General features: G+C 35.5%; 1 protein-coding gene across 6 annotated transcripts in view; it reads left to right on the top strand.

Moving 5' to 3' along the window:
- Positions 1–13,691, top strand: part of SS18 (SS18 subunit of BAF chromatin remodeling complex) — a 38,620-nt gene extending 24,929 nt beyond the window's left edge. The window contains exons 6-12 of one of the 6 annotated variants that reach the window (XM_035563990.2): positions 3,154–3,321; positions 4,031–4,135; positions 6,283–6,375; positions 7,093–7,215; positions 9,743–9,876; positions 11,402–11,495; positions 12,018–13,691. In XM_035563990.2, the coding sequence (XP_035419883.1) occupies positions 3,154–3,321; positions 4,031–4,135; positions 6,283–6,375; positions 7,093–7,215; positions 9,743–9,876; positions 11,402–11,495; positions 12,018–12,079 (779 nt within the window). In that variant the 3' untranslated portion in view covers positions 12,080–13,691. The remainder of the gene's footprint in view (positions 1–3,153; positions 3,322–4,030; positions 4,136–6,282; positions 6,376–7,092; positions 7,216–9,742; positions 9,877–11,401; positions 11,496–12,017) is intronic. The other 5 variants (XM_035563992.1, XM_035563991.2, XM_035563995.1 and 2 more) reach the window with 5 other exon arrangements.
- The last annotated feature ends 2,867 nt before the right edge of the window (positions 13,692–16,558 follow it).

The following is a 16,558-nucleotide window of genomic DNA, read 5'->3' as shown; positions in this document are numbered from 1 at the left end:
GCATTTCTTCTCTTGTATGGTAAGCTACTTAGGTTTAGTTGCATGAAATATTTTAATTCTTGCCAATATTTGACTTTTCAGATGGGAGGTGTAAGCCTAATTTTCTGGAACCTGAAACTTATATGGAAATCCCTCCTATTTATACTGAACAGGCTTGTTTATCCTTAGTGCACTTCCCAAATTCGTCAAAACTTCCCAAATTTGCTGGAATGATAAGAAGATCCAGTACCCAGCCTATTGTTACTTAAATCCTCATACCTTTTCTTCCCTATACACGTGTATACATGACACTTGGCTGGAGCAAGTACAGGGTTTTCTTATTTACTAGGTGTAGAAGACTTTTTGAATTGAGCAGTTGAGGAGAACACTGTGCATTCTTAATAATACAGACTTTAAATTTAAACTTAACATTGAATAGTTCATTTTTCACCTGTTGCCTGACTTTCTTTATACGTTCACTTACTTTGCAAGCATGATTTGGGTTTACATTGTTTTTCAAATGTCTGATAAATGTCTGCCAAAAATACTTGCACTCTTCACAGACCATACTGAATAAATTCATGGTATCTTTTTCTTCAGACTTCTATCCCAAGAATGATTCCAATATATTGACATGCGAAGGCAGCCTCCTCAATGTACAGAATCATTTGTAGGGCATATCTGGGTTTGTACTACCAAAGTTACAGCTGTTCATTGGAAGGACAACAGTCTGTCTCTGTGCCTGCATATTCACCATGACAGCCCTACACAATATTTTCTTAAACTCATTCTGGATGCCATGCAAATCAGCTATTTATTCCCCCTGGAATAAACAGTTATAGAAATTTGCTGGAGAATAGTGGTTTCTGAAAGGAATTTTTGAGATCAGCGAATGTTTTTTTTTGAACTTCTCTGTGTGATGTCTTATGATTTCTTCCAGACTTGGAGATGACTCCTGCTGAATATAGCTTGTTTTGACCTGATTGGAATTTCAAGAGCTATAATTTAAGTGGGATGTAAAAATGTGTGCTATAAATATTAGTAACTCTTAGATTACGAACTAATGATCTTAAGACTTTGACCTAAGCTTTGTGAAGGGGTTTTCTTGGTTACAGTTCTGTCATACAAGCATTAAATACTGAATATAGGTAGTTTTATTGTAGGCTTTTTCAAAAGAAAAAGCAAATTCCAAGCTCCCTCACCCCTCAAAAGTCATGCATAAAGGGGTTCTGTTGTATGAGCTGATGGAGACCACGTTCTTTTGCTAGGTATCTTCATAGTAGGAGAGAGCTGTTGAACCAAACTGGAAGGAGGCCAGGCGTGCAGTTATTAACACAACGCACAGTCTGATACAGGGTAGTGAATTCTCATTGTGGCTCTACAAAGCGTTAATGAAGTTCTAATTTAAAAAGCAAACAGAAAACCTCTACATTGCACCGTGGGGACCCAACACATTTTATCACATTGTATTGTGACTAATATTAATATTGTTAATTAACAAGCTTTCTTGAGATCTAGGAATATTACGGCGACAAGTTCTTATTTTTTTTTTTTTCAAGGCTGCCTAATCTTTCTCAGTACCTCTAAACAGGAAATCAGTGAAATGGAATGATCTAAATTACCTACTTGTTCAGAAGATCAAAAAACGAAATACATTTTAAGTGAAAAATAATTACAGTGTCTCAATTTAAACTGTTTTTTTAACTTTAATATTGGCACACAGAAACTGTCATGCTGAAGAATAGAAGCAGAACTAGATCATCTTAAGAGCGGCCAATATTTATCTTCAGAGGAAAATTAAGCTTAACGTAACTAAGGCCACTTCACTTCTCACTGAGAGATTCCACACAGGGGTTTAATGGGATTTAACTAACGCACTTTGAATTCATACCATTAATTAATTTGGCTTAACTTTCTCTTGTAACCCCACACAGAGAGGGCCTAAGTGACTGTATTCTATTCCGTATGTAAATCCATTGTTGCTACTGACTATACCTAGCCAATTTGCTAGTGCTGCAGTTTCTATATAGGACTTTCTGCTTGTGCTCCAGCACCTAGTTATTAAAAAATAAAAATAAAAAATGCAGTGGCAGAACTTACCTAGTTTTACTTTTTGCTGTCTTCCTTTCCGTTTTGATACGGAGAGACGAGGAGTGGCTGAACTAGTTTAATATTTTGATTTGTTCTGTTTTTTTAGTGAGACTACTTAATTTGCTTCTTTGTGGTGTATTTTAAAAAGCGCTTAGGGTTTCACCATTATAAAATGTGTAATGTGCATTAATTTGTTTGAATTAGCATATTATTAAAATGTTGTTTAAAAAGTATAGCTCACTGTTACAACTCTTCCCTTCTCATATTTTTAATACTGAGATAACTCTTGTGAAGTGGTGCTTCAGAGGAAGTGAGGAGGCTATAGTTTTTAAAAGTTGTCTCAGCATAACCTGCAATCACATAATAAAATGGCTTAATCATCATTTTCATTGCTACGTGGTGTCAGCGGGGCACTCTTTAACTGTCTGCTTTCATTACTGGTTTGCGTTTCTCCAAGTCTTAGCCAGATTTTCTTGGTAAGACATGGACAGTGCTTCATCTCTGCTGGTCTCTTCCTGTAGCTCGTAGAAACTTTCTGCAGCTTAGTGTGGAAGATTTTTCTAACAGTTCTTGTGGGTCTTTCTTCATAATGCATTTTGTGTGATTGTCTGACTTGGTACAAGTGGTTTGTCTTTATAGGCTAGATAAAATTGTTTGTGATAACAGGTAGGTGGTTTGTTTATGGACTATAACAACTATATGTGTATTAAAACTATGCCCTGAGGAATTCGTAATGACAAGTTATAGAAACATTATTTAACAAGTTTTCACCACCAGGTATTCATCTATGCTTTCTTTGAAGGTGATTTTTAAAACAAACAAAAATAGAAGAAGATTGAAAGCAGAACTTTAGCTGAAAGCAGTTTTGCTTAGGCTCAGTTCTATTTTGTAACTTGGTTACTGAATTGATTGCTTACATTCACCGCATACCTGTCTGTCCAGAAACAACCAACCCTGAGAGCATTAGAAGCCCAGAAAATTTTTTGATCTGTTTTTAAATTGAGTTTTCCCTGATAGATATTTTTTAAAGATTTAATCGCAAATCAGGCGTTACAGAAAACATTTGTTGTTTTTGTCTTGTAGGTCCAATGATGCACCAGCAGCCTCCTTCCCAGCAATACAACATGCCACAAGCAGGTGGCCAGCATTACCAGGGACAGCAGCCACCTATGGGAATGATGGGCCAAGTTAACCAAGGAAATCACATGATGGGTCAGAGACAGATTCCTCCATACAGACCACCACAGCAAGGTAGGACTTCACTTCAGTGTTCTTACATGGCTTTTAAATAACCATTAAAAATATATATATTTTTTGAGTCACGTTCTTGCATACACCAGATTTCAGTCAAATCATTGGGTGACCAAGTTACAGCCTGTACATACTTTTTTTTTTTTTTATCTTCGTAAGGGTGATTCTTGAAGCAATAGGTTACTGGTATCAACATGAAACATGAAGGCGAGTTTCTTTTGAGTTCTTTCTAACAAAAAATATCTAAAAATATGCATCTCGTATGCTGATGCAGAATTCTGTTTTGATATTAAAGTGATAGGTGTAGAAAAGAAAGAGTACCTGTTTGGTTCTGAATTTGCTCAGTTACAAAAAAAAGGAACAGTGTTGTGCAATATTGCTTTTTTCATTTTTCCCAGTCCTTTTAGAAAAGGAGTAACTTCATTTTTAACACCTTGGTGCTGTTATATGCATGTTCCTAAAATGAGCTCAGAACTGACGTTTGATACGTATATACGTGCTTAATCTCGTGCAGCCAAACAACTGTGTGTGTATATATAGATGTATTTTTAAGAAAAAAAGTCAATTGGATTACATGTTGTCTGAAATGCAACAATATATGGGTGGGGAGTACATTTGAGAAATATTTCTCATAGTAAAATCAGAAAATAGCAGGCTTTATAATAGAGAAAACAAGTTATTTACATATTGACTGGTTGTGGTTTTTCAGGCCCACCACAGCAGTACTCAGGCCAGGAAGACTATTATGGGGACCAATACAGTCATGGTGGACAAGGTCCTCCAGAAGGCATGAACCAGCAATATTACCCTGATGGTAATCTCTCATAAATGTTAACTTTCCCGTTTTCTATACCTGCCCAATATTAACGTAGACAAATGCCCAAAGTTAGGGAATGGGACAGCAATAGTAATTGAATATCATACCTCACATTTACGAAACCTTCCAAATTCAGAATTGTTACTGTAGTTTAAGTTACTGTGACTAGTTAAATACTCTGAGGAAGTCGTAAAATTAACTTGTAATAATCCTATTTGAAACTGTAACAACAGTTTTAGTATTTCAAAATGAAAGTTCTGTATTTGGTGTATCTAAGGAACCCTCTATGCTTTTAGCATATCTAGTATAATGAAGATTAATTAGAACAGTTATCGTAACTTTATTATAAATAAGAAAGGGGGTGATATCCTTTTATTAAGGAGTCTATTGAAATGGAAAAACTTGCTTAAAAGAAGTTTTTTCTGTAAATGTTCTATTTTTTAACTTAGTGCTTAGTTCTAATGCTGCACAAATGTATTATTGCAGCTATTGGTATGGGCCTTCAGCGTAATTTTTACAAAGGAATAAAATGGTCCCTGCCCTGAGGATCTTGTAATTCTGAATCCTCTTTAGAACTCCCCCCAGTGCTTTCAAGACAAGACCATAACTTTGAATTGCATAAATCTCTCCTTCTACCTCATGGAATTTGGAGTTTTGAAAGCTATTGGGTTGTGTTATAAGTTAGAAAAGTTGTGAATAACCTGTTTTTAGGCTGAGCAGAGGCTGGGAGAACAAAGATGTTGGTTGACTCATGACTACTGTGAGAACTGTGTGCAACCTAATGGTATCTTACAAAGTTCAAGGAATGTGGTAGATGTTGATGTTTAAGGGAAGAAAAAGAAACATACGAAGCAAAGATATGTAATTGCCAGAGCAACTACTCATTGCAAATAGAAGGATACAAGTTAGTTGTCTGAATTTTAAATTCTATTAAATTGACTTTAAGATGCATCAAGCTATATGTATAGATGTTTACGGGTGTTATTTTTGGAGCTAAATGTGCAGTTATTTTGCAAGTTGCATAGCTTGTAATTATTAACCTTCTCTTTTGGAACTTTTGTGTTAGACAAGAACTTGAAATGGTTATGATCAATTTACTGTAGTAAGGGCAATTGGATGTTACCATTGACAGTTCTGTGGCAGCGCTGATGAATTCAAAGACCTATTCCTTCTAAAGATTCATTTCTAATCACTACCTCATTATTCCTCTTCAATAGAATGTAAAGAGCATATATTTTACGACTTGTGTTAATGGTTATGTATTTATATTAGATTCAGTCAATGAGGTATTGTAGAGTTCCAGAACTAATTACTAATTAGTTTTAAAACTGTTTTCTCCTAGACTACCTTCTTGATATAATTTTATTCCAGATTTAAACACAATTTTGGCTCGTTTTCTTGACCAGGGTAGCAATGCAATATATTTTTGTCATCTGTAAGACACGTTTGTTCTTAAAGCAACAAAGAGGTAGGGTGCTTACTGACCGTATTGGTTTTGTAATCAGAGATGCCTGTAGTATCTGAAAAGGAAGGCTTGTTTGTAATGATTCTGTTCAGGACTAGAATGTAGGAGGAAAAGTTTACTTTTAAGCATTGTAGGAATTCTGTTCGTAGGGAAAAGTTGACCTTGAGAATGTTATTTTTCTGTCACTTCAAAATTTAATGTAGACTGTGGTTCATAACTTCATTGAGCTTTATTTGTTATATTTCACACTGCTTTTAGCATATGCTTTTGAATTGGAGATCAGCAGAACAGGTGTTAGACAAAGTATGATAATTGCTTTCTTTGTTCATTCTAATTTAATTCAGGTTATTTACATGTGAAAGGCCTAAATGCTTTCATTTTTTTGAGTGAAAGATAAAGTACTTTTTTTTCCCCCAACAAGGATTATCAGAAGGTTAAGACCATCCCGTGCTGTGATGTTGCTAAAACTAGTGATCTAAGCCTTTTTTTTCCTGTCACATGTTAATTCAATATGAAAGGAAATCATATTAATAAATCTTTGGCTAATACAATTGAAAATTATTTTTCATGTATATCCAGTTGAAAACTTTTTTTCCTTTTTCTGAGAAATGAAATATTCTTAGGGTTTTCACTCAGAGGCCATTAACGTTTCTTCCTGTCTCTTGTCGAATTGATGTAGGTCATAATGATTACGGTTATCAGCAACCGTCGTATCCTGAACAAGGCTACGATAGGCCTTATGAGGATTCCTCACAACATTACTACGAAGGAGGTATCTATATACCTTCACACACATACGCACATACATTCCCTTTCCTCCCCCACCCGCAACGGGAACAAAAATTCCTGCACAACACAACTTATACCCATGCAAAGCTCTTGTAGAATACTAGTTGCTGGCTGTCTTGAAAATTGCAGGGAACTCGAAGCATTCAGAATAATTTCTTGCAAACACCTAAAATATATAACCACAATTTGCCATTTCTAACAACAGTAAAATGACTAAAACACGTTAGAGATTTTTTTAATCTCAATGAAAATTTTTATTTAAACATAAATTTGTTGGTTCAGTTGTATATCTTTTTGTGTGTGTATATATTTTGTATAATTATAGTGCCGTTAGGAAACAGCTTGCTGATCTTGTGTAGCTAGTCTGTGCTCTTGTAGCTGTCCTTAATTTTGTCTTTTTTTTATTTTATTTAGCATAGTCATGATCTTATGACTGTGATGTTCCAGTAAATGTAATGCTCGTTTGGCAGAGATGCTGAAAATGCTGCAGTTCAACTTTGCAAAATTGGCTTTAACTGCAGTTTGTTTGGCCGAATTCCTTCTGTTTGGTTTGAGTTTTCTTTGTTTCGTTCAGTTTTTGAAATCAATATTGCATTTTCATTTTGTTCTTGTGTTGTTGGCTGTGCATCTTAGAAGGAAAAATATTTAATGAAAGTAAGTATCTTCAGTTGTTCTTTTCTTTTTTGCAATCATCTTACAGGAAACTCACAATATGGTCAGCAGCAAGATGCATATCAAGGACCACCCCAACAGCAGGGTTATCCACCACAACAGCAGCAATATCCAGGCCAGCAAGGCTATCCTGGACAACAGCAGGGTTATGGTAAGAGCCTGAGGGTGCAGACAGTAATCGCAGGAAAGACTAACTGATCCTCATATGTTGTTCTCTCCTTGTTTTACTGGGTTGAAAAGCTAAGCTTGTCCAAGAAACCTGTTTCAATGGACCAAAACAAAGTGTAGAAGACAGTATCTGTTGGGAAGCAGGTTTGTTGGCAAGCTTGGATGATGTGGTTGCACAGGAAGCTGAACAGTGCTCAGATAACATTTTCACAAGTGTTTGTAACTTATAAAGGGTTTGCTCTTTTCTGTCCTCAGTAGGTGAGTACAGAATCCAGAGGGCACAAGGATGGCACAGAGCCATGTATACCCCTTCACCTCTGGATTTGGCATTTAAAACAAGATTTAAAAAAAAAAACTATTTAAAATTTCATAAAACACAAATGAATCGTTCTATTAAGAATTGTTCTATTAAATTTCTTGTACACATCAGTAGAGAAATGAATAGGAGCATTACCTGTGATGCTTTCTAAGAATTTGTCTTAGAAATGTTTGCACTGGTAGTGCAAACCTTGCAATTTATGTCAGGAATGAGAAACCCTCTGCCACAAGTGAGATGATGTATTCTTTGGATTCAAGGAGAACCTCCCAAACAGGAAACTTAGAGTAGTAGTACGGAATTTTTGTGCGTTGTTTTTTGAAAGCTGTAAGTGAGAAAATCATACAGAAAATACTGATCTTAAGCTTTTGCTTGATTGCATATTGTAAAGCTGTACATATTTATCTTAAAAGATCCAGCCTGTGAGAAGGAATCTCTGAAATCTAGTTCCACATATTCTGACTTTTAGGTTTGTGGTAGGTTTATATGCTAAGACTTCCAGCATTATGGGTATACATGGAATTCCGTAGCTGACGACTTTGCCATGGAGATAAAATCCCAGGTTTGCATTAAATCCAGTTATGTTGAGACAGAGTTAAGTTTTAAGGGGATCCACTGAGATTTAGAAAAATTCCTCCTTTTGGATGTTATGGGTAAATTAATAGTTCTAAAACGTTTGTATACTTAAATTCTGCTAAGTTTAACATAAGAACAGACTGAAGATCTATCTAGCTTACTATTCTGAATGTTGTCAGAAAAGAAAAATTTTATTCTGAAAATTTAGGTTAAGAAATACTAGAGGAAAGGGATGAAGATATCCATTGGAGCTACTTACAGCATTTTTAAACACACAATTTTTCAATTTATTTTTAAAAGCAAAAATAGATATTGAAGTCCCAAATTAATAGATTCCATTTTTATTTTATAAAATCTATCGCTGAACATTTAGAATTCAACCATAAAGAATTACCATGAATAAATAAAAGCTAAGTTTCATTTGTCAGGTGAACACAGCACTTTTTAGGATATAGTACCCTTGCTCGATTTAATATTTAATTGCTTTCTAATTTGCAAAAATAAATCAGCATCCCAGTCATCATTATAAATCTTTAAGATTTTTGTCCCACTGTTCAAAGCTGAAACTGCATAGTTCAAGGAGATTTGAGGCCTGAGGAGAATGGTAATAGGCTATGGAGCTTTTCTTTGCTAGGTCATCTTTCTGACCATCTCATGGATCCGGAATTACTAAAAGAGTTACCAGCTGATGTGGTTTTGATTTTAAAGAAGGTACTTCTGTGGAGTCTCAATTCTTCCTTACTACGCCGGTTTTTAAGGCACGGTGTTGAAACAGCTAGTGTCACTGAAATACTCAGTACTTCATATCTCCCAAGGCAGGAGGGGATGAGGTTAATTTTATTTGGAACGTGTCTGCACTACTTGATGGTAGCAATGTGCAGCTTCCCATGGTACACAGGCCGAGTCCCTGTGAATAGTGACAGAGTTTGTCCTAACAAAAGAGCTGCTTCCTTTTACAGCCAAAAAAGGCTGGACCCAAAGTTCTTTTCTATCCTATTCCTGGAAAGTTAAGATGACTAGAAGAGTAGGGAGTAGACAGTGCCCTTCTTTCATCCTACAATAGCATTTACCGGTTGTCACATCTCACATTTTATGCATGTAACTTGCTTGCCTGACATCCCATTTATGATTTCCTGCTGTGGTGTGAGAACTGACTTTTTGGCAGTGCAGCACTGCTGATCTCTTCAGAGAGTCCAAGTACTAAATGCAGTTGATCATATGGCTGCTCCTGGCATTAGGAAGTTCTGAACTGGAGTAGCACGCAGCAGGAGGAGAGTGTGCCCCCCTAAATGGAGAGTGCCGGGGTTTATAGTTTATCACTTCTTGCCTTGTTCTTCTCTATTCTGTGACCTTACGTGTGGAACTATGTGCACTGGTAATTAAAAATAAAAAATTAAAAAAATGCAACGGTTAGAGCACAGGCCATGTCAGGTAAGGTGCTTTTTTAAGGGTGAGAGAAGGACCACTGATCCCTAATGTGTTCTTAGATAGAAGACCTAGTTGCATGGTTGTGATACTTAGTCCTGCTCGGCTGTAAAAATCCAATGCTTTTCCTGTTTGTTTCCTAACTCCTTAAGCCATCTTTTTCTTCTTTCATTTCCATGTTACCATTCTCCAGGTCCTTCCCAGAGTGGTCCCGGACCTCAGTATCCCAATTACCCACAAGGACAAGGCCAGCAGTATGGGGGATACAGACCCACGCAGCCTGGGCCACCACAGCCACCACAGCAGAGGCCTTATGGATATGACCAGGTATTCTTCCATTCAGTCAGAAAGTTATGATTCTTACACATTCATTTGATAACTTCAGTTTCCTGTGACATTTAAACTGACGAATCTGAGGACATGGTTTCTCTGGTGTGTATATATAGTTCTCGTGGGCGTTGTTTCCAGGTGAGATACCCAGAAGCATTTGTCTAGAGGAGTGTTTAGTCATTCTTCTCTGAGTTTGCAAAGTTTAATGCAATTTGGCAAAGTGAGACCCTCCAGACGATACTTGCAGGCTGTAAAAATTAAGTTGATCTGTTTCATAGCCTAATGTGGAATGATAAATATGAAAATTGAGGTTCCTAAATCTCATGCTGCATCATTACTGCTTTGCAATAAAAATGATTTAATTGATTTTTTCCACAAACAGAAATCCAGTAATCCTTGTTTCCAGTTGCAGAAGCACCTCAGGTGTACAACTTCTTACTGTCGAGCTGTGTGAGGAGATAGCAAGCCTTCTTTGCACAGGTTTCCTCTGAGCAGTATTAAAGGGACACTGAACATGGGAAAGAAGTGACCAGAAAATCAACTGTTTCTTTCCCATTGCTTCTAAGATAAGTTTAAAACAAATAAAAATACCCCACCAAAACAATAGGCTGGAGTTTTACTGGAGGACTCCTGGGGTGGGTAGAAAAACAAGAAACACAGTCTGTCGTCTTACTAAAGTATAAAATACAGATGTTATTCCTACAGGATGTACTGAACTCTAAAAAAAAAAATCTAATCCTTGCAGCATAAAAAATTCAGGAATGTCATTGAAACACACAGTATTATTTTCCCTCACATAAGTAACATATATTTAGCTATCTCCATTTTAAGATACAGTTGAGTTTTTAGTGTTTTTAAAAAAATAAAAATAAAATCCTGATATGCCAGTAGAAGATCAGTTGAATTTAAGAACTTTCCTTGAAAAGTGAGAGTAGCAACAATTACCTGCATTTCTAAAGGAGAGCAGCTGGCTCCCTTTCTACAGAAATTAGAAAAGACAAGGAAGAAGAAACAGACAAAACTCTTTCAGTGTGGTAATTCAGAGATGCATTTCTAATTACTGAAACGAAAACGAGATGCTCATGCACTGAACTACTAGCTTCCTCATATAAAGAATGAGCTATGTGAAAGTGCTCAGGTTGTGGCACATATGTAGAGTTAAGGAAACAACTTCAGTTTGCTGAGTTTTTTCCAGCTTTCTGTGCAATAGAAGTTGATAACCCTCTGTAGGTATGCTCTAGTCCTTCAGTTTGTGCAATTTAAGTTCTACAGGGAAGCACAATTATAAAAGACCTCTCCACACTTCTGTGCCAGCCATTCCCAGAGGAATTACACTGCTTAAATTCTCATCTGGTCTGAATCTTTTCTTCCTGATTGGCATAATACAATGGAAAAAACTGACACTGTAACATAAAAATGAAATTTAAAGTATTGCCGTATTGTGATGGTACTTAACATGGAATAGTGCTGAGGCTGCACTTTGGAGAATGTTTGCTTCATAGCATGCTACTTGTTTCTACAGACCTTGAACCTTGTGGTGAAGGATCATGATAAACTTGTAGCACTGATGCTTTCACCTCTGCTCTCCTCTGCAGTATGTGATGTTATCAATGATGGTAATAATTCTGTGAAATGGAATTATGGAATAATTGATCCTAGTAGGATAAGCTTACTAATTCTTTGTGTACCTTGGTTTTTGAGCTACATATCGGTCTATTCTGTGATGCTTGATAGATGAATATTTTACATATCTCTGGAAGCAGGTTAGTTTCCTAAATTTGTTGAATTTAGGTGACCTTGTCTTATTTTAAAATAAGTGTTGAAGTTAAGGTGGGAAAGAATTACTGTCTTTCAGTTTTGGTGGCGTTCTGCAAATTTCACAGCGATGTATTGAGTTTAAAGGCATACCATTCTGATCAAATTAGATTCCTGGCTTTAAATTCATTTCATCTTGCATTAAAACAAAGGATTTTTTACTGAGGTGAATCTCTATACTTAGTCAACTCAGTTTACCATTTGTTGTCATTTGTGTTCACCTCTTAACATCATAGTTTGTTTGGAAGACCTTCTGATTTGAGCTTTTAATACAGGATAATATACCTTGTGGTCTAATTATATGTTTTGAATTTTCTTTTTAGGGTCAGTACGGAAATTACCAACAGTGAAAAGTATTCACATTCCGGTAGGCAATATCTATTAGCAGCCATATTGTCTTCTCAGCACTGTGGACACCTTCCTGAGATGAGAACCTCCCATTCCATCTAGTTTTTGGAAAAATCTTGTGGCTGTTTTATGGTATACAGTCTTCATGGGTTAATTGTTAAAGACTGTAGATTCTCAGAAACTGATTTCACATCTCTACTCTAGATGGCAATATTGGACAGAAAATATGTGACATAATTTGCAGTGAGTTGAGAACTGTATATCAAATAGACTGTTACAGACTGAAAGGTGCAAACAGCTTTGTATGTTTATGAAGGTTATGGGAATTTAATATTTTTTCCACAGATTTTTTTTGTAGGGGAAAAGGGGAAATGCACACTTTTTACAGCAGCAATATTTTGTATATTATGTTTTTCATGTGGTGAATATGCAAGACAGTACACTACTCGTTGGGCAGGATAAGAAATCTACAGTTAAAAATGGGTAGGGGCATGATAAGTGCTTGATTGTGTAACTCTCGAAATGGTGTACAATAAAGATAGTGAAAAAAGATGAAGAGCATCACACATCACTGATAGGTTCATGTACAAAGAATAAGAATCCCAGTTATCTAAATGGGAACATAATTAAGGACAGTATAGTCTTGTGCAAAGATTAATTTTTTAAGCTTTTCAATTTTTCTGAGTGAAACATTTTTGTAAAAATGGTTTCTAACATAGTTTGACAATTTTCTGCGACATTTTTTGGGTAACAAGATAAACATTTGGGTTGTATTTCTCAAGTGTTTTGTCACAGCTTCACATAAGCAAGCTGTAATCCCTCTTAATAATTGCAATAACAAACAAAATGAGAAGTGTTAACTTTACTTGGCTTGAATATGCAAAGAATTTGAAAAAGAATATGGAGGACAGGACTGTATTGTATAAGTATTTTAACCTTTAGTTGAATAATTTGTATGTATCAAAATAGCCTAGAAGACTTTGTAAAACCTATCTAAACTTTCCTGAGTGGGAGTTAATATCTTTAGAAAGGGGGCATTTTGTGTGTGTGTCCATTTTTCTTATTGGTTAACATGAGACCAAGGGACGTTTTACAACATCAAATATAAAACCTGTTGGTGAGGTAAATGCCAAATTTTGTTTTGAACTGCATTAATGCTTATAGTGTTGCATGTGAGATAGAGGCAGCACCTTGATCAGTAGCATAGTACACAAAAAAAAATTGGGTTTGAGGCTGTCCTGCAACTGTGTATCGGATAAATGAATATTCTTTTGTGCAGGAATGTGTATTCAAGAATTCCTGGCAATGTTTATAAAGGACAAAATTTAAGACTAGCCCAGGAGTAAAATCTTATTTTTTCAGTTGGTGATCATATTAGGGGAAAAAAAAGGTGTCCATATTATGTATGGCAATATATATGGAAGACAAGATTTTCAATTTACTCATTTTTAAAGGGAAAGCAATTTTTTCCTTAAAGTTGTTTCATAGAAAATACACATCAAGATTTGAACAGATACGGCATGAGGAACATTATTATGAATGAAATGCTTGTAGGTTCTGTGCCAATTTTCCACCACTGTGTACTTCATTGCTATTTAAAACTGTACTCCATCAATTCTAACGGAAGAATAAATTATTTGTGATTTTAATTTTCTCATTTGTTTCTTTAAATTAGATCCCTATCACTCTGATGTCTCATCTGGAGACTCTGCTGTGGGTTTTTATTTTAGAGAAGTTTGGCCAGGATAACCAAACTGTATTTGCATTCTAGGACTTTATCAAAATTCTCTTGCCATAGCCAAGTTAATTAGAATTAACTGTTCAGTAATCAGCATGTTGTGTAGGTTGTTTGTTACGAAATTCTTCCTCTGAAAATGAAGGTCCATGAGGCTATAATCAAGATGACTGAATTAGATAAATGAGTCGAGGAGGCAACAATGTGTTGAACCCAACCTGGTGTAGATATGTTATCTCATTTGAAATAAGCTCAACTGACATTAAGAAATAATTTGTCTTGCCAGCCCATCTTCTGTTGTCTTATTCTCCTTTTTAATGGAAACTAAAATTGCAATTTTAATAAGCAGAATTTCCTCCAGGGTTTCCCTCCTAGAGACTACTGCATTTTCAAGGTTTAATTGTTTTATAACGGTCCTGTTTCGTAAAACTTTTTAATTGGTGGTGACAAAAATTACCTTATTCCTCTGATACTATGCCAGCAGAACAACTCAAGAGGAAACAGCTCCACTCAAAATTGAGTATTCCTACCAAAATTATGTATTAAAAAAGAACCGGTTTTCCCTAAACAAAAAGAAGCATGTATGCACAACAGGAGCATGATGATGAAACAGCAAGATACAAGGTTCATTTTAGTAATTATTATTTATTAACTAAAGACCGACCAATAGCAAACTTGTGAAAAAGGTGTTATATTTTAGAGTGTAAAAAATAAGAGCTAAGTGAGAAATTGAGAAAGCATATAAAGTATGTGAACAGAAATGGTACAAATGTCCAAAGAGTAAAGAGGAGTAGTTAACGAATTAAATGATTTTTAATTATTGAAGTGCTGTGACTTTTGCCATCATATTTTGCTCTTTCTTTCCAGATAGTTTTGTCTTCCTTTCTGCTCTAGTAAGGAGTCAGAATAGGCAAAAAATGGTGAGCTGTTTGTTTGGAATTAAATTGACTTCACCATGTTCTAATATCTGTAAGCAAAAATGCTGTTTTATAAAGCAGAATAAGTGTATCTTTCTGCAAATAGACCCTCTTTTATTTTCCTAAAATTAGTTTTAAATGCTTAAAGTAATTGCATCTTAAAAAAAATACTCCTGATAAAGATGGGCAGAGACTTCAGGGCAAAAATATTGTACTTCTACAGTTCTTACCACAGAGAATGCTGGAACATACTTTCATGTTTTTTTGAAAAATAAAAAGTATCTTAGATTCCAAAAAGGTGGCAATACTTAAATTTATAAAAATGAAGAGAAATTGTTACATCAGCAAGTCCAGGTGGAATTCAGCCAGAAGCCCTGAAGAAATTTAAAAAGTACCTGATATTTCTATGCAGGCAACAGTTCCTGTACCATAAAATAGGTAAATTTGCTGTACTATAAAATAACTGTGAAATCCTGTGAAATGAACCCAAATGCACCTTCTAAAGTAAAAAAGATAACTGGATAAAGTAGTAAGTTTTAAAAAAAAAAGGTGTAGATTTAAACATCTGTCAACTATTATAGTACTTATATGAAAGTATATATAGTACTATATTAAATAGTATATGCGATGATAAATAAAAACAGTATAACAAAACTATCTTAATTGATTAGAATTACTTTAAGAGATTTGTAATAAAATCCAGTGGAATTGTGCTTGATTTTTACATTCTCAAATCTTGAAATTCTCTGAGAAGCTTCCGTCAAGATGGAATATCCAGCAAGGTTGACTCTGAAGCACTGAAAACCAGATGAAACGAGAGGGGAGGAGAGTAGGAATAAATGTTAAATATCAAAAATGAGGAAGATTGATAATAAATTATGCCAGAGCTCTGTTGGGACCACTGATTAACACTTACTAAATGAAGTGGAGAAAAGAATATATGTTCAGGTATTACAGTGAGGTGGAAATAGTACTACTTAGATTGTTCAGCACTGAAAACTTTGAGGAAATGCAGCTGACCACAGTAGAACTTACTAAATGGGTATGTGTACAAATACAACATAGTAGGTACTGAGTGGGATAATACCAACTCAATCATACAGAGTTAATTAAGTGTCAGGAGAAGTTCTGTGGCTAGTTCAGTAAACTTCTGTTCAGTAGGTGTTGGGTTTCTTTATTTCAGAAATCAGTATGTGTAAAACAATTGTATGTAATAAACAGTAGGTTTTGCAAGGGTGCAGACCATATGATGAAAATGGAAGGCAACACCTTTAAATCCGTAATAGGAAGCACTTTTTACAACATGCACAACTGCAAACTCAATCCACAGTGTATTATTAAGGTTAGGGATGTAGGATTTATAAAAAGGAAATTATGTATACAAATATGTACAGTTGCATTAGATCAGATTAAATGGTTTCTTTTGAAATAATATAAAAACTTGTGCTTCGCAGCTTTATGCAACAAGCAGCACGCTAGAGTTTGGAAGAAATTTCCGCTGGTTCCTTCTTGACAGTCAGTATTGTGTGTATACTGAGATTTTGTTTAGTCTGAATTTTCAGAATCTTACTCTGCAAAAGCAGGTAATGGGCATCATTAGCACCAAGAACCAGGCTGTTGGATTAGGTTGCAGAGCTAAAGTGAACTGTGCATCTGAACTGGAGGTGCATTGTTCTGTTCAGAGAATGATTATTTTTTTTTTGCAGTTCCAATATGTAACTGCTGGGATACAGTTAATTTTCTTCCTAGTAGCTGGAAAGGTTCTGTGTTTTGGATTGAGGGTGAGAATAATGCTGATAACACAGCGATGTTTTAGTTGCTGCAGAGTGGTGCTTACACTAAGTCAAGGACTTTTCAGCTCCTC

Source organism: Cygnus atratus, chromosome 2, assembly GCF_013377495.2.
Source record: "Cygnus atratus isolate AKBS03 ecotype Queensland, Australia chromosome 2, CAtr_DNAZoo_HiC_assembly, whole genome shotgun sequence".
Taxonomy (NCBI): domain Eukaryota; kingdom Metazoa; phylum Chordata; class Aves; order Anseriformes; family Anatidae; genus Cygnus; species Cygnus atratus.
This window is presented reverse-complemented; position numbering and strand designations above follow the sequence as displayed.